This window comes from Thermobia domestica, chromosome 6 (assembly GCF_964235325.1).
Source record: "Thermobia domestica chromosome 6, izTheDome1.hap1.1, whole genome shotgun sequence".
In the NCBI taxonomy this organism is placed as follows: Eukaryota; Metazoa; Arthropoda; class Insecta; order Zygentoma; family Lepismatidae; genus Thermobia; species Thermobia domestica.
The window spans coordinates 267,815,949-267,839,265 of NC_137459.1; the positions used below are offsets into that span (position 1 = coordinate 267,815,949).

At 36.1% G+C, this 23,317-nt stretch overlaps 1 protein-coding gene across 1 annotated transcript in view; it reads right to left on the reverse strand.

Annotated features, from left to right (window-relative positions):
* The window catches only part of LOC145687543 (cell adhesion molecule Dscam2-like), a 1,184,503-nt gene that overhangs the window by 429,432 nt on the left and 731,754 nt on the right, over nucleotides 1-23,317 (reverse strand). Inside the window, exon 6 of the mRNA XM_081761007.1 lies at nucleotides 5,946-6,391. Within this exon, the coding sequence (XP_081617133.1) occupies nucleotides 5,946-6,391 (446 nt within the window). The remainder of the gene's footprint in view (nucleotides 1-5,945; nucleotides 6,392-23,317) is intronic.

Consider the following 23,317-nt stretch of genomic DNA (forward strand, 5'->3'; position numbering starts at 1 on the left):
TACATCCTGCAACGCATGATATAACATCCAATCAGGAAAAAGGGCAGTGCGTATGTATCATATAGATAATGAATGTTCTGTACTGGTTTCTGTAGTAATCACGTGGAATCCGTATATTTGTACATTATACCGCTGCTCAGACAACGGATTTTTCTCAGTGTATAATAATAGAACAATATTTATTGGTATATTTAATTACAATAAGTTGTTGGAGTTACATAATTTTAAGCAGAGATGCTAATTTTAGCAATTTTTAGGTATACAGAGAACGATTTGAGACATCGAAGTTGCTGAAACGACATTACGCTTTTTGTATCTATTGAATACCATCTATGGAATTGGATAAGATACTTGTCTAACTTTAAGTAGCTTCTCGAAATAAAGGCATTTAAAAATAGTAAAATTTTCGATCGTTTCTAACTTTGTTCGTAATTACTCAAAATCCTTCATATCATGAACATAGTATTAGACGCTAAAGTACCTTGGATGCACATTGTTCCGTTTGTCGTATTTGCGTTATTACTGCTGTAGGGCACAACCAAAATTTGGATGCTTGTGATATTGTAGCGTTCTTAGTTTACAATTGTGATATTGTATGCTTTTCTTTTATATGCATATTTGAAATATATAATAACAATGACGTAGTGTTATTAAAAAAAAAATACAACTTTATGTTGGATTGACAACATTGCTAACTTTATGGCATCATAGATGGCATACAAATGTCCGCCTGCCGATATTTGCATGATGAAAAGTAGCGTATTTTGTTCATTAGTTTAGAAGTTACAAGGGCGTATTAAGATAAACTGTATATATATATATATATATATATATATATATATATATATATGTGTGTGTGTGTGTGTGTGTGTGTAAGTTCCAGCATAACACTGGAACGACCGGGGTAATTTTAAACAAATTTAGTATACAAATTATCTTTATCTATAACTGGAAAATAGTACTATGAAGGTGAGACCCTTAGCACACCTAGGGGACAGCGGATGACACATATAAATGATCGAAAATGACCAATATCATTGTTCAATCCATAGTTTTCGGGGTCGCTGAGGGGAGTTGTGACATTTCTGATGTCGTTTAAGTCTAAGTTACGTCCCCATCAGTACCCGTAGAGAATGGAAAGGTGATTATATATATATATATATATATATATATATATATATATATATACACAATAGAAACCTATCAATATTAGCGTCGGGTGTAGGCCCTATAGCCTTTGGTGTCGCTGAAATGAACAATGACACACACCATACCATTTAAGGCCAAGTTCAGCTCACATTAGCACACATGGGGGGATAGTGACATGCATATAAAAATAATAAAAAAACAATCGATATTAATATCGAATCAATAGTTTTGGGTGTCCCTAAATTGAATGGTGACAGTTACGATGCCCTTTAGATCCAAGTTCAGTCCCCAGTAGTGGTGTGATACTCCCTAGCATACATATAAAGAGGAGTGTGACATACAAAGATGATCTAAAACGACTGACATTAGTGTCGAATCCATGGTTAGATGAAATGAATATTGACACTCCCCATGACGTTTAAGTCTAAATTTAGCCCCCACTAGCACCTCTGGGGGTAAAAATAATCGAAAACGACCGATATTAGTGTCGGATCTATAGTTTACGGTGTCCCTAAATTAAATGTTGATAGTTCCTGTGAATTTAGGTCAAAATTCAGCCCCCAGTATCGGTACGGCCCCTGGCATACCTATTAGGGAGTTGGAGGGGAGACATAAAGTGATCGAAGACGACCAACACGAGCGTTTAATCCATACATTTTGGAGTTTCTTAGATGAATAGTTTCAATCTCAATGCCACTTAAGTCTAAATTAGCACTCCTGGGGTGATAGTGACGTAAAAATAATCGGAAACGACCGATGGCAGTGTCGAATCAATCGTTTTGGGGGTATCTAAGTTGATGGATGGCAGTCCTGATGCCCTATCAAAATTTAAATACAAATTCCACCCCCAGTAGGGTAAGACCACTAGCACAGCTAGGGGGAAGTGAGAGGGTTGACACATAAAAGTGATCAACAACTACCGATATTAGTATTGAATCCAGTTTACGGGGTCTCTGAGTTGAATAGTGACACTTGTAATGTAGTTAAAATCCAAGTTTGCCCCTGTTAGCATCCCTATAGGAGGAAACGGTGACACGTAAAAAACATTAAAAAAAATCAAAATTAGTGTCGGATCCATAGTTTTTGGGGTTGCTGACATGAATAGTGACACTCCGCATGTCGTTTAAGTCCAAGTCCAGCCGGTACTAGCACACCTGTGGAAATTGTGACACATAAATAATTATAATCGAAAACGACCAATATTAATAACGAATCAGTAGTTTTCTGGGTGTAAAAGTTGATTAGCAACAGTTCCACAGCCCTTCAAATCCAAGTTCAGCTCCAGATATATTCCTCCAGCATACCTAGGGCAGTGGGAGAGGGTGACATATAAAAATGATCGGAAAGAACCGATAATTGTATAGAATCTTTAGCTTCTGGGTGACTGAGATGAATAGTGACAGTTCCCATGCCATTTTAGTTTAAGTTTCCTGGCATTAGCATACATGAGACAATAGTGACATATAAAAATAATCGAAAACTACTGACATTAGTGACGAATATATAGATTTTTGTGTCTAAAGTTGATTTTTGTCAATTCCAATTACTTTTAAGTCCAACTTAAGCCTATAGTGGAAATATGCCCCCTAGCTGACCTAGGGAAAAGTGGGAGGGGTGACATATAAAAATAATCGAAAATGACCAATATTAGTTGAATTAGCGTCCGAGATTAGTGTCGAATCCATAGCTGTAGGCACCACTATGATATTTATGTATAAATTTAAGCACCACTAGTACCCCTGGGGGATGGCAATATGTAAAAATAATCAATGTTAGTGTGAAAATTGTGTTCTTCTTGGGGTAAATAAGTTGAGTCTTGACAGTTTCGATGCTCTGAGTATATGTTCAGTTTCCAGTGGAGATAAGAACCTTTAACGCCTTCAGGAGGGTGGGAAGGTAGGTAATGTGTAAAAATAATGAAATACCTATACTAGTATCGAATCCATAGTTAGCCACACTTCTGATAGCGCAAAAGTCCATCAGAATGGAGTGAGAACGAATAAAAGATATGTTTGAAATGACCGAGAGAGTGTCAAATCTAGTTTTTTTTTAATGGTTAAACTGATAGGCAACACTCCGATCACATGTAGGCGCAAGTTTAGGCAGGAACGGCATATCGTTTGCATTTTAAAAAAATCAAGGGAAACGCCTAGGGCGTTGCTTGAATGCATATGAATGAATGTACGAGGTGCATGCCAGAAAAGGGCCGGTATTTCTTAAAGCGTAGTTGGCAACACTGATGAAGTTGAGCATGGAAAAAAGCATGCCCTCTTATCCTGTGCTTGCAACTGAGATAGATTCGTCCAAGTGGATCTGCGTACATACGAGTAGCAGTAATGTGAAATGGCTACCGTAATACAAAATCTCGCCAAATGTGAAGTGAGATCTGTCATACGATTTCTGAAAGGAAATGAACAGAATGCAGCTGACATCCAAAGGGAATTGTATACCATTTACAGACCGACAGTAATGAATGAAGGAAAGGTCAGACAATGGTGTAGAGATTTTCGGGACGGGTGTTCAAATGTTCATGACGATGAGCGTAGCGGCAGCCCTAGTGTCTAGACAGATGATCATTTGGTACGCATTAACGATAAACTGCCATCCAATCGCCAGTTCACAATAACTGAACTGCCTGAAAGGTTTCAAGAAGTGTCTGCAAAACTAGTGCAGTGAATTGCAACTGAAAAGCTGGGTTATCACAAACTGTATGCGAAGTGGATGCCAAAAGTCTGACAGATGCTCACAAAGAGCAAATAATAACAGCTGCATGTGATTTAAAACCATCTGAGGGGAGAATGGAAGTGTTTTCTTTTCTCAGTATTGATGGGGGATGAAACATGGTATCGTACGCCACTAGGGAGTCGAAGCAGTAGCGAATGCTGGCGGCATTCTGCTTCCCCTAAAGTGAATAAATTCAAACAAACATAATCAGTTCACAAAATCATAGCAACCGTGTTTTGGGATGAAAAGGGCGTGATTCTTGTAGAATTCTTGGAACCAAGACGAACAATTACAGCAGATGCGCATTCGTAATACTGAAAAATCTTAGACGTTCCACTTAAAATCGGTGTAGGGAAATGCTAAGTTTTGGACTTTTTTCTGAGTCATGACAACGCTCCCACATAAACAACTGCTCCTATTGTTGAGACAATTCAAAAATTTCTATGGGACTATTCAATCATCCCTTTTGCAGCACCAACCTTGCTCCAAACGATTTCCTTTTCTTTTTTCTCTTTCTTTCTCTCTCTCCCTTTTCTGTTCGCCTGAAAATGTAGCTTGTATCAAAGCGTTTCAACGACAGTGAAATGCTCAGGACATCAGTTCTGGATTGACCATACTCTCAGGATGCAGATTTTTATACAGAGAACATACGAAAGCTTGAATACGCTACCTGAAATGTTTGGAGGTTCCTGGTAACTACGTTGAAAAATAGACAAGGTATGTACTTGAATGTCAATTACAGTAAATTTCTTCTCCTATCATTTTCTTGTTTTATGTTTTCTTAATACCGGCTTAATATTTGCGTGTATCTCGGGTATTGTAGCATAGCTCTTGAACGCATGGAACAATTAAACCAAACTTAGTAGGCATATGAGTTAATCTGAAGAAAATGCTGTGGGAGGTGGAAAGGATGACATGCAAAATAATCCGAAAAGACCCACACTAGTGCGCAGTCGATAGTTTTTGGGTTTTGCTCAAATTCATAGTGACGCTCCCAATGTCATTTAATCCAAGTTCAACACCATCAGAAGAGAAGAGGGGTGAGAAATAAAATGTCAACATTACTTATATAGTGTCATATTTATAGCTCTAGGGGTCGGGAAAATGGATGACCCGTTTGAAATGACTTTTATAACATAGTAGTTACCTCAAACTATTTATTTAAATCATATTTATTTCATTAACAAGTATATTCTAGGAGGGTAGGATATTTGAAAATTTATGGCAAAAGTATGAATAGAATGCATTTTGTATTTTTATCGTTATACTTTCATTGAAATACGTATCCTAAGAATTCAAATATCTCCCATAAACTTATTCTCGACGTGCAAAGAACGGGAATTTAGCAAGTAGTAAATTATTATGTGTATTTAAGTAACAATAGAATACCATTGACTTATTTACTCACTAAAAGTAGTTATGCTTATCTTGAATAAATATTCATTATTGTGTGTGTGTGTGCAACAGTTTTCTCAGTACTGTGCGTATGAATCTGGGTTGAGTTTCCTACCGAGATACATGTTTCGGGAACAAGTTCAGGTATAGTAGGTCATAGAAATAGTAATAGTAGGTCATGTTTCATATATCAGTTCCAAAAAGTGTCATAAGCTTTAATCTACGAACTTTCTAGAGGTTTTGCGTAGATTGGGTAAGGCATGCATTAAAATGCACGGTATGTTATGTTTACTGTATATGAGTTACTAAGAAATTAAAACAAAACAAATGACATCTTTGAGTTTTACGTCCCTCGATTATGCCGTGTCGGCTAAATGAGACGGTGATGATGAAAGTGAATGAAATGAAGTGATAGAAAACGTGAGAAAACCAACAAAATCTACGAACACGGCGTTTGTCCATCACAAAGTTCACTTAGAGTGAGCTGGGATCGAACCAATGACTCCGTGAGCCATAGGCGAACTCTTTATCACTGAGACACCGGCGGTCCTACTAAAAAGCTTAAAATCCGAGACACGAATCAATTCTTGAAATTCATAATAGTTGTACCATCAAAACAAAACTGTACGGTATACGTTAGTAGAGGCAAAGTTAATAATTAAGAAAGTAAAACTCACCTCCAAGTTTGAGTTCCGCACTTCCTTGAGCCATATCATTTTCATTTTTTACAAAGCATTGATACATTCCTTGATCCTCTCGTTGCACTGAAGTTACTTGCAAACGGTCCTTTGTAACAAGCCTTGATCGAAGTCCGTCACTCACAAGTTGTCCATCTTTCACCCAAATAATGGAGGCAATAGGATGCCCACTGGTTCCACACGTGAACTCTGCTGTTTTTCCTAGATCGACAGTCTGATGAGCAGGCGTAACATGAACTGCAAGTGGTGATGTCACAAGTAAACTGACTTCCAGTCTTTCATTACCAGCCGAGTTATTTGTTGAACAGTAGTATCGACCGGAGTCGCTCACTCTTGCCCTTTGTATAACTAACAGTTGTCCCAAGGAGTATCTTCTTTCGTCTTCGGATATGGGTGTTAGTTGAGGTGAACCTTCTTTGTACCACCTACAGGAAGAAAAATATATTTATCATTAGCACACCGTTTGAAAAGTAATATACAACTATAAACTTGCATTAATGTTTAATTGAAGAAAGTAAAAGAGCGGCTAGAAAAAATAACTAAAAAATTCCAAACTTGGAATTGATTTGTGTTTATTTAATCATTATTTTCAATTAGATCTACTTAAATACTTAAAAACCAAGCATTTAAATACAATATTATATATATATATATATATATATATATATATATATATATATATATATATATATATATATATATATATATATATATATATATAATTTTGAACACTAACCAATACTACAAGAGTGATCAATTGTCTAACATTATTGTCTATCAATTTAACAATACATCAAATGAGTTTACTCTTGTTAAGATCTGCCATATGGCTTAAAATTCGCAGTGCCCTTCAAGTACGAATATATCCGAATAGTCTTACATTCAAAATAACACGAATACTATTGAAAACGGTCCCGGGTTCGATTTCCTGTGGTGACACTTGGTCAAAAAGTGTAGAATCTTTTTCAGGGCAGCTATCCTGAGTGACATTTTCCTGGGTCTTCCTCATTCACACCAGGATGGTATCTAACATACAGACCCACGCCAATTCCTTAAATTCCTTTCTTCGGATAGTGTAATCGCAGAGGGATGTCATCCGTGATACGTGACGGACTAACATGGCCATAGATGCCGAAGGTCTAGAAATCTAATTCTTCATTCTAATAATTAACAAATACTATTGCAATACAGTATATTCTTCAGAGTGTATCTTGATGTATATTTTTGTTGTGTTCGAAAACACTAAAAAACAGTGAAATTACAATATTTTAAGTTAACCAATGCATGCAGCAACGATCAAGTCATAAAAGAGTTTGCGAGAAGTTTAACCGTAAATTTGAAAGAAAAGTGTTAAACATATTGATCTCACTCGTATTTTAATATGGCTAGGAACTTTAGTGGGATACTCTTGTTACTCGTTTACAAACTATTGTTTCTGTTCAGAAAACACGGGGATTCCATCCGATACTAGGTAGTGAAAAAGTAGTGTGTGTATATTTGACGGTTACTTCATTTTCTCGTTTTATTCCACTGCCATTTATTTATAATTTATTTATGTTGTCAAATCAATTTTACATAAATGTGACTCCTGGATATCCAAGAGGTTACCATACGTTTCATTCCGCACTTTATACCAGATGTGACTCCCAATGGGAGCACATGTGTTGCAGAGTACGTCTCATATATCCAAGACGTTGTAAAGAAATATTTAATTTCAAAGGAACACCTCTTTTTAGCCAATTTGAGGCCTTAGTACATGTTAGACCCAATATATAAACTCAAAAAGACCTCTTGCTATTATTACTCATATAAACTGACCGCTTTCTAAAAGTACTGGAGAGGTTTGAAAAAAGCCTTCGTGTCTCATCCGAAACGAAAGGAAAGGTCCCGACCTACGCCTCCTCGCGGAAGAAAACGGGCAACACCTTAGGCGGCTAAAGTGGGTGGGGACCAACTGACCCTCGGGATAAGGAGATAGGCTCTACCAAGTGCCAACAGCCTTTCTGGAGGGAGAATGAGCGAGTGGAGGTCCCTTATGAGAGGAATCTGTCCTAAAAGACAGATGAAAAAGGTGGTCAACGGCATGGAGATGTGGAAAGGAGATGAGAATACTACCACATTATCTTTTTCCCAGAAAGGATGAAGGAGGAGAATAAATAGAATGATTGTTCTTCCTGAAGTAACACTACTTAGGTAAAATAATCCCCATTCGGATCTACGGGAGGGGACTACTCCGGAAAGAATCATCAGAGGAGAAAATAATAACATTCATTTCAGCATAGGAACCTGCAACGTACGAACTTTACGACGTGAGTGAAAACTTGAAAATTTAAAAGTGGAAATGGGTAACTGTTAAGTAAACATGGTGGGCTGGAGTAAAGTGAGATGGTCAGGAAAAGGTCATATAGTATCCCGAAATTACACAATATTTTGTTCGGGTGGCGTTAAAGCCAATACTGTTGTCGCGATAGTGATGAAGAACGAAGTAGCAGAAAGAGTAACTAATATGAGATATTGCAGTGACCGCTTGATGTTTGTAAAACAAAGTGCAAAACCAGTGGATATTGTGATAATACAGTTGTATATGTCAACAACTGACTATGATAATGAGGTAGAGGTAATAATCTGTACTATGAGGTTAGTGAATATTGAATCACGAGGAAAAAGGTAAGGTCAACGCCATAGTAATGGCAGCCTTCAACAGCGTAGTAGGAGAATAAGGTGGGAATAAGGTGGTGGGGCTATTTAGAATATATAGAAGAAACGTACGGAGCCAAATGTTTATCGACTTCTGTACGTACCACGATATGGCGGTGATGAGTACGTGATTTAAGAAAAAAAAAAAAAAACTATACACGTGGAAAAGTCTAGGAGACAGGAAACGCTATCAAATTGATTGCATTCTTCTCAAGCAACGTTTCAGGAATAGTATACAAGACGTAAAAGACACTACCGGGAACGGTTAAGTAAAGCAATACTTAAGAAGATGAAAGGACGCAGAAGGGCGAAAAGCACGGATGGCAAAGACTACAGAAGGCCGAATAATGAATTGAGAAGAGAGACGGACAAAGCCAAAGAAAAGTACATAGAACATATTTATGAGAAAATAATGGATCTTCAGCGGCGCGGCAGATATGATTTGATGTATCAGAAAGCACAGAAATTAGGAGGGAAAGCTAAAAAAAAATATATACGCACGTTTGGAATCAAAGATCAAGGTCACGCAATCACCGACCATCAAGTATCCTTAGAATTCCGTTGACTGGCAAAGAGCTTTCGACCGGGTCAACTGGACGAAACTTATGAAAATACTTAAAGAAATTGGTGTCAACTGCAGAGATCGACGACCCATTCGCAACCTGTACCTAGGACAAGAAGTGAAGTTGCGTTTGAATGAAGGAGAAACCAATAGCGTGGAGATTGGAAGAGAATTTAGAAAACGATTTAATACGTCGCCCCTATTATTCAATATTTACAGTGAATGTTTAATGAAAGAAGGATTAATGGGAGTTGGGGATTTCAAGATTGGAAGACAAATCATTAACAATATCAGGTATGCTAATGATACGCTTATTATAGATAGAACCGGAGAAGGACTACAAGAGATGATTGACAAAATAGTTGACTACACGGAATGTGAACTATAGGAATGGAAATCAACATCGAGAAATCGAGAGCCATGGGAATATCCGTGGAAACACGCCCTTACGGATCAGGATGGAACAAAGAAAACTTACAAAGATCGATCATTTCCAGTATCTGCGAAGTATTTTGACGAGAGAGATCAAAGAGATCAGGTAAAGAATCCCCATAGCCAAAGAAGCATTCAACAAGAAAAGATCATTCTTAACTAGCGATCACTAGTTGTCCGACCCCGATTTCAATTATATTTTTTTGCTGATAGAGGACATGCATTAATTACTTGTGATGACAGAAATTTTTGCCATGGTGCATGTTTTCTATATTTTTTAAATAATTTTTAAAGGTTGTGATGAGGTTAATAAAGAGTACTGCGAAAGTCCCTTACTACTCTTTGTAAACGGCGTGTTATTGAAAGAACAATCATGTAGATACGTATAAGGGCTAGGGAGAAGTCGTATGGTAGGTATAACCTTGATCGCAGCCATCTTGAAATCCGCCATTTTGAACTAAGGTCAAGTTTTTTTTTTAAATGGGAATAGGGTAATATGATACATAACTTCCTGCTAAAATTTAATTAGGAAGACAATGGTGAAGCTAGTTTTAAGATACGCCCATTTGGGGAAAAGTTAGAGGCATATTAATTGTTTATACTTACTATGTGCGTAAGTCCCTTACCTCCGCTTCTAACCCGCGTATTAATGATAATAAATGGATAAAAACTTTAGTAATACATATTATGCCTAGGGGAAGGTGATACGGTGAGGGTATCCTTGACGGCAGCCATATTGCAATCCGCAATTTTGAATTAAAATGAAGTTTTGAAAAATGAAAACCATAGCATGTGACACCTCATTTTAATAATAAATTTTCCCCAAAAGCCAATGGTATGCTTATTTTTGTTCTATAGTTAACCAGTATAAATTTAGGATTCTTCTAATGTGCACCAAACGTCCATTATTGAATCTTTCAAATTGGCAACACTCCTAATTTTCACCGCATATTTTAAGATTCCAACTGGTACTTTGCAATTGTTGCCATGGCTCATGTTTCCTAAATTTATTACATTTTGTTAAGAGCTGCGATCTGTCAGTTCATGTATAGTGTTGGAATAAGCACCCTGCAATTTTTCTGAACTTTGAAGACTTGCCATGTGATTATTAATTTCCGAGGCAATGTAATTATTTATTTCCTGTAACTGTCCTTCAAAAACTCGTTTACTGACATGAATCATCGCACAACGAAACAACTCCAACTGTGCATTCAGGTAATACCGAAGACGTAGCTTGTAATGGATAGTAGACGAGACGAGAAATCATATGAAAATTCGCTTCAAAAAAGAAAACGAAATACGATTGTTGTGTAAATCAATGGTAACTTGTTTTGTGTTATATTTATTTATTTATTTATTTATTTTCTATGAGAATATTTTAGCTAGTCAGACAAAAAGTCATTCGTTTTCTAGCGATTGTTGTCGATGGTTCATGTTTGTAAGATTTATAATCAGTATTGATCAGGAAATCGATTAAGTTACACCTCTTTATAAACAAGTTACAGGTTTTCATATTTTGTTCATGGTACAAACAGCGGCAAAAAACCAGCAACATGAGAATGTAAGTTTATTGTGAAACTACGCCTAACAGCACAGGGAATGAACATAACGTCTAAGTGGAACGAATCATGCCAGGATAAACTTTGGCCTTCTCCCGTGCACACTTATTTGGAGCAAAAGACTTCGTCATTTCACAATAAACTTATATGCTCATGTTGCAGGTTTTTTTTTTTTTTTTTTTTTTTTGCCGCGGATTGTACAAACAGCGTGTTGGGAACAGTCATATTATGTCTATTTGATATTTTCAATCATTGCTGCTGTTCCTTTAAAATTGTATTTATTTAAGAAAATATTATTTATCGTTTGCGCAACATGTAGGCTACATTTCATGATAATTTTTTATTCGTATAACACCAATTTGTTATAATTTCATTTGTATTTCTTTACGTCACATAGGTCCATATGTTTCTCATGTACTTTGGGTTAAAATAGATAATTACACTGCAAGTCTTCAAAATTTAGAAAGATTGCTGGATGCTTATCCCAAAACTATTCACGAACTGAAAAATCGCAACTTATATAAATAAATAAATAAATTTAGAGAATATGAGCCATGGCAACAATTACAAAGTGCCAGTTGGAATCTTAAAACATGCTGTGAAATTTAGGAATGTTGCCAATTTGAAAGATTGAATAATGGACGTTTGGTGCACATTAGAAGCAGTATTACATTCATACTGGTTAATTATAGAACAAAAACAAGCATACCATTGACTTTTGGGGAAAATTTGATATTAAAATGAGATGCCACATACTATGTTTTTCATTTTTCAAACTTCACTTTAATTCAAAATGGCGGATTTCAAGATAGCTGCCGTCAAGGATACCCTTACCGTATCACTTCCCCCTAGGCGTAATATGTTTTACCGAAGCTTTTATCCACTTATTATCATTAATGCGCCGGTTAGAAGCGGAGGTAAGAGACTTACGCACATAGCAAGTATAAATAATAATTAATATGCCTGTAACTTTTCCCCAAATGGGCGTATCTTAAAACTAACTTCACCATTGTCCTTCTGATTCAATTCTAGCCCGAAATTATATATCATATTACCCTATTCCCATTTAGAAAACTTGACCTTAATTCAAAATGGCGGATTTTAAGATGGCTGCCGTCAAGGTCATACGTACCATACGACTTCCCCCAAACCTTGTATGTATCTACATGATTGTTCTTTCATTAACGTTCAGTTTACAAAGGGTAGTAAGGGACTTCTGAAGTAATCTGTATTAACCACATCACAACTCATAAAAATTATAGAAAAATAGAAAACATGCACCATGGCAAAAATTTTCTATCATCACAAGTAATGAATACATGTCCTCTATCAGCCAAAAAAAAAAAAAAATCATTGAAATCGGAGTCGGACAATTGGGTGATGTCCCTTGTAAGGAAGAAGTTTGGCAAGTGCTATATATGGAATATTGGACTGTATGGTTTAGAGACTTAGATATGACGGACGTTCGAGAAGAAATATTTAGAGACTTTCGGAATGTGGTGTTGGGGGAATATGGAGAAGATAAAATGGACAGAGAGAGCAACAAACGAAGACGTTTTAAAACGGATAGAAGAGAAGATTACGCTTCTAGCCACCATCCTTCGTAGGAAGGCCAATTGAATTGGGCACATCTTGCGAAGAAATTGTCTCCTTCATATCGCCATAAAAGGAAAGATGGAAAGAAAGCGAGGAATGGGAAGAACATAACTGGTCGATGATTTGAAAAATAGAAGAAACTATTGTGAATTAATAGAGGAAGATGAACATCGAGAAACGTTGAAGAAACATTTTCAGGCCCAAACCTATTTAAAAAAAAACTCATTAGTCATAGGACCTGCCAAAAAGCAGAATATTTAGTAATAATAACTGACTGGAGTTGGAGTACCGCATATAAAGATTGTATCACACATTAGCAAAGTAGCTGAAGTCTTCTCTAATAATTTGCAACATTAAGGTATTATATCTAACATGATATAATGCAAAGTATTGGAGCACAACGATTTATTTGTAAATCACACATCTTTGAGTGTAAGCTTTTCAATTCGAATTCTGGTCATAAAAAAGGATTTTGTTTTAAATAATCGTCAAATGAATTTCCATTCGATAAACACTACTGTGTTTGTCATTGTCTCTCAAGATCTAAGATATTGCATAGGAACTTCAGGCTGAAAAAAATATCATTTAATTGTCTAATTTTATGGATTAAGGAACACAAAGACTTATAATAACAAAAACAAAAGCCCCGTCCTGTTTTTTTATCTAGTGCCAGAATAATCCAATTAGGGCTATTATTTTGTTCAATTTCCTGAGATACAACTTATCATGTTATCTCTTCTAACTCTACCCAAGAGGCTTTCTAATTAACACTCTATATACCACGGAGTGTTTTTCACTGTAACAAGAACTCCTTGCTAATCTAGAGTCCAGTGAGCGTCCCTTTAGTGTACGAGGATCCGCGTTCGATTCCCAGTGGGACAGAATCGAATACACTTAGTGTTACCCACGAAACGAATTGAGACAAAAATACGGTTATATCGTCTCGTCTCGTATTTTTTATCGAATTCTAGTCTCGTTAGGATTAAAAGAAATAGATTTTTGGGATTTCGTCATCTATGACAATATTAGACAGTCACATACGAGAGATGGCGTCCCTCGAGGATCTAAGAAGGAACAAAGGAATGGGAAAGAAAGGAAGCGGTCTAGTACCATTATGTTAGGTTCCATTCCGTCATTTGCTTGACGTGAATGATGAAAACCATTTCGGATGGCTGATCTAAAACGTGTTGCAATTTTTCAACTGAGTGTCCCTACAAGGAATCGAATCCGGGGCTGCTCGCGCCAAAGGTGAGACGGCTGGCGATTATGCTGCGCATGGCCAGAAATTTCGTCTCGTCTCGAAATATTTCTCGCTTCGTTTTGTAAATGAACATACGATATGTATGGATCTTACCTTCTTAATTTCATATAGAAGTTATAAGAATCCTTTACTGTAACTAACTAGTTGCCCAAAAAAGGTGTGATATAACAACATTTAAAGTCATATTTATTATTGAAACAAATTGTGTAATGACCTACATATTTTTAAATATTGATAAATATTATTCATTGTGCTCGTACAATCACATTATTAATTTATACTATTTTTACTATGAATCATATAACACTAAAACAGTGTTTGAGATCTAATACTTTGGTGCACCACATGACTTGAGACATTTCTCGTCTTGTCTCGATTCTTGTGTCGAAATCGAGATGAGAATGATCTTGTTTCTCGTCTCGTCCCGAATTTGAAAATGCACTTCTCACCTAAATTCCCGTCTCCTTTTCGAGACGAGACGAGACATTTTTCCTGTCATAGACAACATTAAACGCACTGCAGTGGTTGATTCGGTTTTGTACTCTAGGTCTAGTTTTGTATAGTCTTACATCTGAAAAAAAAAGATGTAAATTAAAACCAATGAATGAATTAATTTTATTCAGTTAGTCTCATCAATCTTATATGACTTAAGTCTGAATCATACTGTGAATGTGGTTATGGGTTCTATTACGATTCCTGTTAATTGCATAACTTTCGGTAATGATTCAACATGAAGACGGAATTTGATAATTACATGATATAAAAAATAAATTAGAAATCCAGAAATCACTACGATGCAAGTCAATATATTGACAAACATCGCAAAACTGGAAGCTGGTTGGCCGGTCATACTACTCTCCGCCATGTAACTCTAAACAATGTTAGTTATATTTGACATGTTCAGCCTTCTGAAAGTAGTGTTCTGTAACACATCTTAACAAAAAAGAAAAATCTCGAAATTTTTGAAGGTTTCAACATGAGGAAAACATACTAACATACATACATAATTTCAATAGACCCCCCCTATTTTTCAAGTACGCGCACAAAACAATAAGATTAAAAGTAAAATCTACATGGAAAAGTAAAGTTTCTTATACCACCAACATTGTAGAAGGTAATGCTGTACTAGAGTCTTATGGAATTCTACTACTCAACGGTGAACATCAATATTCTCACTCAGAATTGATCGATTACTGATGTATGAACAGAAATAAAAATGTCGCTACCAAAATCAATACATTTCATGTTTTGGAAGCAAATACTTTATTGAAGCAGGTAGAAGCTATGTAGTAGCTAGTAGATAAACCACCACGTTCCCTCACAATCACTAAATAGTAATTTCGAAGGTTCTTACCTGATAAAATGATTGCCAATTAGGGATGTCTCATATTAAGTTTGTAAGTTTGCCAACAGGTGGCAGTACACGTGGCACAGTTACTTATCAAAATTTAATGTTGTGAGAGTATGTGAATGGAACATGTGCACGTTTTTAAGCTGCTGTTATCTGAGATGTGTCCGAAGCGCTTCACACACAATTACCGCAAAATACCAGGTTATCATAAAATATGTATGGCTGTTCAGAGAATTCTGGAGACGTAACCACTTGACAGAATACAACCAAACTTGGTAGGAGTATATTTGGGAACATGCAGAAGCGATTGGTGTAGAAAATAAAATTAGTTCCGGTTTTCGTCACCAGAGGTAATTATGGCGCTGTACAACACTAAGTAAGTGCAGCATGGAAGAAAAACGACACTAGTGATGCTAAGTGATAAGAAAGGCTGTAATTACCTTTCCTATGGGTCTCGTAGCATTCATTACCAATCTTATTAATACCCCGTGGTCAGTGGCAGATTTAGTGGGGAAGGCGGCTTTTGAGCTGAATCGTCCCTTTAAAATTCTTGGATATCTTACAAAAACGACGTTAAATGTTAGTCTTTCCTGTGCTTATAAAATGTAAGCTCCCTCCTAAATTCCAGGAAAAGATTAGTGTCAAATCTCGCCTCCATAGATTATTGTTTCTGTTCAGTGTTAAGTGCGATAAGTGTGGTATGGAAGACAACTGATATTGATATTCAATGAAAGAAAGGCGGTAATTTATGCCCCCGTGCAAAGCAGCCCATTTATTTGTACTCCTATTAATACCCCTGGGGTGTAGTGATGTGTTATGAGCGATGATGATGATGTGGGGTCCTGCTAAAGGCAGGTCTTTGGCGTGAAGATTCCTGAGCAAGAAAAATGCATGGCGACTAAAGCCTGTGACAAACATCTTGGAATTTCAGCTAAACGAATAAAACGCAAGCTCTGACATGATGTAGCCGAGTTGTAAAGGATGTGGCTACGGCTAAGCAGACGAACTACAGCGCGATTAGGTGGCAGAGGATAGACGTGGACGTGTACAAAATAAACGTGGCAATACCGCTGGCCTCTCATTTGCTAGCAGCATTTAAAGGGAACTTGGAGCGCCGTCTTCAAATGCCAAGATGTTTGTCACGCTGCATAGCACCATATGAGATGATGGTGGCGTTCCAAGGACTGGACTTACAGGGTAACATGGGATCTGACTCACGTGTGTCTTCAATGGAAATCAAACCCGGGACCCTTGAACACAAGGCAAAGAGTGTGGGAAGAAAAAAAGAAGCAAACATCGGATCACCATCAATTCACTTCTGGCGCATAGTAGAACTCAAACCCCGTATCAGTGAAACACACGCAAACGTGAGTAAGCAGTTGGAGACGTAATTACAACCTTTCTTATAATTTAGCATCACTTATCATTTAGTCGTTTTTCTTCCACGCTGCATTTACTTGGCGTTGTAGAGCGCCACAATTTCATCTGGTGGCGAAAATTGGAACTAATTTTGTTTTCTACACCAATCGCTTCTTCATGTTCCGAAATATACTCCTACCAAGTTTGGTTGTATTTTGTCGAGTAGTTACGTCTCCAGAGTTCTCTGAACAGCGATACTTATTTTATGATAATCTGGTAGTAGTAACTATATATACGAATGATAAGTATGCAGGCATGATGTTTGTAAAGGTTTTCCAATGGAAGTGCCCACGCGGATGTTGAAGAATACAAGAGACGTTTTCCATTACGTAGGACACTAAATATGGCAATGCTTACTAACACGTTTCGTGCATTGGAGAGCGTGGAGCAGTGACATATCAGTGTTAAAATGATTTCCAAACGTGAAACCAGACAATTTGTGGAAGAATATGAGGAAATAATTGCCCAGGTGCAACACAGTCTTACTATAAGTACCAAGCGAATGTCTACATATCTTGATATTCGACGTACCAGTATGGCGAACACTACATGGAGACAATTTGTATCAATTTCACCACCAACCGGTGCAGACTTACATCCTGTTGATTACGCCTTCGAAATTTGATTTAGCCACTGATTACTTCACAAGGCAGTAAAAGTGCCGTACATTTATTCACTGCTAATCGACTTTCGCTCGTACCAGTGTGAATAATAGCCATGTTACAGATTTTCTATAGACATGTGGCATGGTATGCTATGGTTAACAAGACAGATATTCTATAAACATGTGGTATGGCATGGTTGGTAATATTCTTGTTAGCAGCCTTATCTTTCACAAATGTACCGAGTATCTTAATCTGCTACAAAATGATTTGACGGACCAGCTAGACGATGTTCTTTTGCAAACAAGGCGGAACCTCATCTTGCAGCATGACTGGTTCGTAGACTGGTTCGTAGACAGATTTATGAGATTCATACATTTTTTTACTTCCGTTATTAAAAAAACAATGAAGCGAAATAAACGTAGGAAAATAATCTCTTAGAGATCATATGGTGCTTGGGGATTATTTATTGAGGTACAGTCCACATAGTTCAACATTCCGTAGGAATGGTTTACAGACAAGCGAGACGACACCGTATTAGTTTGGTAAGAGCAATAAAAGTTCAGTAATATAACCCGATAACATTTATGTATCTATATTCCCATCTACAAACTAATGAAAATAGTGACAAAATCTAGCAAATTGTGCTTATGGAAACCTGAATAGTAGGAAATGATTTTCCGAAACAATACTTAAGAAAATGGTTATTTCAAATACGAAACAAGCAAACTAGTGAATCGAGGGAGTTACATAAGGCAAGGGATATTATAGAATGACATACAGATGGTAAGATCGAGGTATTTTAACAGAACACGACCCTTAAATAGAAAATATAAAAAGGATGCAAACGATTTGTGTAGAGAAGCCTGCGGAAAAGATTCTGAGGTTAATTATGAATATGCTGTTTGTTTAACAAATAAAATGCATTGTTAAGGATTTTTTGTGTGTACAAGAGAAGATATCATAGAAACTTTCCGCAACATCTTTCGCCGGGAATTCACAGGATCTGGATGCTGTTCCACACAACAATACGTCCGCCTGGTAGCATACTTTAAACTCAACTTTCGAACTCCGAAGTCTGAAATTTCAATCGAAATCACTGAACGATATGTCACACCCGTGAATTGAATATACCCTAATTACATTTACGATATCCAGAGATAATGAAATACCAGTATATCAATACATCAAAATTTGTAATAATAATAATAATAATAATAATAATAATAATAATAATAATAATAATAATAATAATAATAATAATAATAATAATAAATATTATTATTATTATTATTATTATTATTATTATTATTATTATTATTATTATTATTATTATTATTATTATTATTATTATTATTGCAATAAACCCTCTTCTACAATTAAGTTTTGCATTGTTATCGATGAAATAAATCATTCTAAGGCAGCGCTTTGAAATCAGTTTCATTGCTGTTAGGAATACTTTCTAACATAGAATTTCTTACAGTTAATCATTAATTTCACTTTGCTTTAACAATGATATGTACTATTACATTAAAATAGGTGTAATTTGTCTTTACATCCAATGGTGTATTGCCAGGTTATACTTTTAAAATCATAATCTTCTTTAGATTATTAGTTTTGTAATTTGTCTTTTGTTCTTTCCTTTTAGAGATAATGATTTATATTGCTGTATTATTTAATTATTCATCATTATTTTGTTCATATAGTGACGTTGTATGCATTTATTCTAACACAATGATACAATAATTATGCCAGTAAGTATCAAAATAATGTAAATTAACATGCGCGATTTCAATGCTCGTATCTGCATTAATTGAAACTAGTACATTTGTATATTCTACTGTTTTTATGACATCATCTGAAAATTTTAATCAAATGTAAAATTTATCATAAGAACTTTCAACTGTAAAATAAAATACAAATGAAAGCTTCGTGTTGCACATTATGTTTCATTATCTTCATACTTATAGCAAAGTCTAGTTTCTTTCTAATATCATTAACAATTCATGCTCGCCTGAGTGATACGAATTGATGCTGTTGAAAACATATAGCAACTGAAGAACAACATACGTATAACCTCTTGAATATTTAGATGAAACCTCTTACGAGCGTTGGCTAAAAGTTACGACCTTTATAAACATTCCTTGATCCAGACAATGTGCTAATTTCATTGATTTACGACTTCACCACAATATAGCATTCCAGACTTGTCGTCTGCTGTTGTTGTAATGAAATTAAGTAAAATAGATTAATAAGAGCAAGCGACATTTACTGTCACGGGATATTTCCCCTATTTTATATATTCGTATCTCATAAGATACCATTTACAGTGTTGAAGTGTACCGTCGAACGATAATAAAATTAGTAAGTTTCCTTTATAATTCATTTTTGTTCTCAGCATTTATAATTTTCTGAAGAATTTTTGAGTATAGAAAACTTTTACAAACATAACTATGACGTAATTCAAAAGGTGGTCCAATGTTTTACAATGGAAGGAATCCTACAACTCTCTCTCTCTTGATATATATATATATATATATATATATATATATATATATATATATATATATATATATACAGCGGCGGATCCAGGATATGATCAAGGAAGGGGCCAAGCCATAGTTTGCCGTTTTATCCAGTGTAAAGCAGGATTGAAGTCCATTTTATCCAGTGTAAACCTGAGCGTCAAGGGGGGAGCTATAGCCCCTTACCCCTTGGATCCGCCCTTGTATATATATATATATATATATATATATATATATATATATATATATATATATATATATATATAGAAGGATAGATAGATAGATATAGATACATATATTTTGCTAATAAACTATACCGACAAACTGGAACAGGTGATTCCTCATATCAGAATAAAGAAAAAAGTTCATACGGACATGTGGTCAGAAGTATATAGTTTCAGGACTAGGGCTGTCCAAAACCGTGGGAATATACATTTTGGGGACGAATATCTCCAAAACTATTAGCTGTTGAGCTGAGATGGCATGTCATTATTTTAGACGTGTAATCTGCTTTATCCAAAAATGCATGATCCTGAATTGTTTAGTGGCGGCGCAAGGGAGTAACCCACAGGAAGTGGAGGGTCTGAGATATTCCGTTCGGACAGATGAGTCCGATTCATGACAGATGGTAGGACGTCCCAGTAAGTAACAGAAAGTCATTAATAGACCATCGATTTTTGGAAAGAATCAAGATGGCGAATGAGTTTTAGTGTGTTGTGCGTGGTTGAATAACCACAGCAAGAATTGAATGTAGTGGACAAAATGAAATAAATGAAATCATTACAACTGCAGGATCATGACTTGTGTGATAAAGCAGAAAGACATTAACAATACTTAATGATTTAAAAAAAATCAGTGCAATGAGGATTTGCGAGAAAACGACAGTATCCTAACAAAAGAAAGAGCAATTGATACATCTTCATCACTAACCCACTTAGTCATGGATCTAAAGTGTGACTCCTTGCTATATAAGTGCACACTACCACTGAGTTACCATATACCCTTTTTAACCCCTCTCACGGAGCGAATAACAGATTGTTGACAACGAATGGAAGGTGATGACTCATAAAAGCAACAATACTGGTTATGTAACAAAAAAAGATATGTTAATAAGGTAGATATCTCAACAAGAGTTGGTAACTTATCTTCCCAGATTTGTTTTAAACAACTTAACATTTCACACTGCTAAAGGAGGCGAATGGATAAAGAAATATGAAAATGAATGAGAATATGAGGGAATGAGAATGTATTAGACAATGGGAGAACCGCGATGAAATCCATTTACATTCCTGGAAAGGCATCTGCGCATGTCGGTGACTAACATGAAAAGTTCGTTGGCCAAGTGGTGTGGTAGGTAGTAATAGGAAAGAGGACACATCATGTTGCTAGGCAGTATCATGGTGAGAATATCATTGAAAGAACCACAGAAGATCAAAACCAGCGCTTATACAGTGTCATGGAAGAGCACTCGGACATCTACTCGGAACAATACTACACTACACTAAAAATAAACCCTCTCCCTTCACCTCACTCTCCCCCTTTGATGTATGAGCATATGATATTATCACAGGGACAGCGAAAACAAAGTAAATTGAAAACCGTTGTTTACGAGTGCACTCACATTCACTACAATGGATGAATATCACGCGCCGCCTTGTAGCCACCTTGTAAGGTCTATTACAAATGATTGACACGATTTCCTAAGTTTACTGTAGCTTTATTATTGGACATATTGGCACAAAACTTTGCAGACGTATTGAAATACTCAAAAAGTTTTTTTTTCTGTGTGTGTGTGTTGCAAATTCATTTCCGATTTATGCCACAAGAGTTCAACACTGAGCATTTATTCAAGATGGCGACAGGCGCAGAGAAACCTTATGTTGTGATCGAGTTTCGTTCTCATCAGTCAGTCCTAACAGTGCAACGACATTTCCAAACGAAGTTCAACGAAGATCTACCAACTGCCAAGTTCACTTCCATCTCGATGTTCGTGAATTCCTAAACAGGAGATTGAGAAACCGATGGATCGGTCGTGGTGGGGATGATGATCAAGAATTCCTGCCATGGTCTCCATGCTCTCCAAATCTAACCCCTTGTGATTTTTTTGTTTGGAGTTATATAAAAGATACAGTGTTTTCCCCCTCCTATACCAAGAATTTTAACAATACTGAGAGCTTTAATCAACAGTGCTTTCGAAAAGATTGATAGAGACATGTTGCACCGAGTGTGAAAATAACTTTATTATCGATGATATTTGCAGAATTGCTCGGAGGGCACAAGTGCCACTAAAAAAAGGAAAAAAAGAAATCATTACATCTATAAAGTTTTGTGGCAATATGTCCGACAATAAAGCTACAGAGAATTTATTAAATCGGGTCAATCATTTGTAATAGCCCGGTATCTTTTTTTCCTAAATCTAGAAAAAATAATGACGATGTATACATGCAATAATACTGTACCTTTTATGAACATGTCCATACTGTATGATCATTAATGAAATATTCCTAAAATGGAATAAAACATTTTAGTTTAACGTCACTCGATTATGGCCTTTAGACTAAGAGAGACGGATGCGTAAGGCAAGTGGTTATGATGGAAGAATTGGTGGAATGAGAATATGGGAGGAAACGGGAAACTTCGAGAAAACTCACGGACACAATGTTGTACACCACAAACTTACTTGACCGGAGATTGAACTAGGGACGCCACGCACCAGAAGTAAGCACTCTGCCAGTGAGCTACCCTCGAAATATTCCTAAAGTGTTGAACAAAATCGTAAGAGCCGTTTACGAGGAAAGTGTACGAGCAAAATTCATCCTACTAGTAAACTATCTGTCTGGTTTCTTCCTCGGGGAGAAATGAATTATACCATACATTGCAGTTGGTTATCAAGTATTCGTGTATGAAATATGAACCAAAAATACGCGCGGTATTCGACTACTAGAGTGCTAATTTCTAATCCCATAACCTCTGGTTCATTCCCAGACCATATAAGCTTGTAATTGACAAAATGTTGTACTTGACAATATCTTTTTTTTTTTAATTTCTCACGGTTCCTTACACATTCTAATTAAACCAATTCCTTTATGATGTCATTCATGCTTATCACCCATATATATTGGCAGAATGAGCATAACTCTGGAACGCTAAAACCAAAATTTAATTTTATTACATTAAATAAAAACAAATGATAAAGCCAGTTTCCAGAAACAATTTTTGGCTTCCACTCTGGACTCAACTATTCTTACGTTTGTGTATAAGATTACATTTTTAAATCCTCTTATGGATTATATAACTGTAATATTAGATCTCGATACAATGTCCGTTCTAGCTTGTAAAGTCTTGCA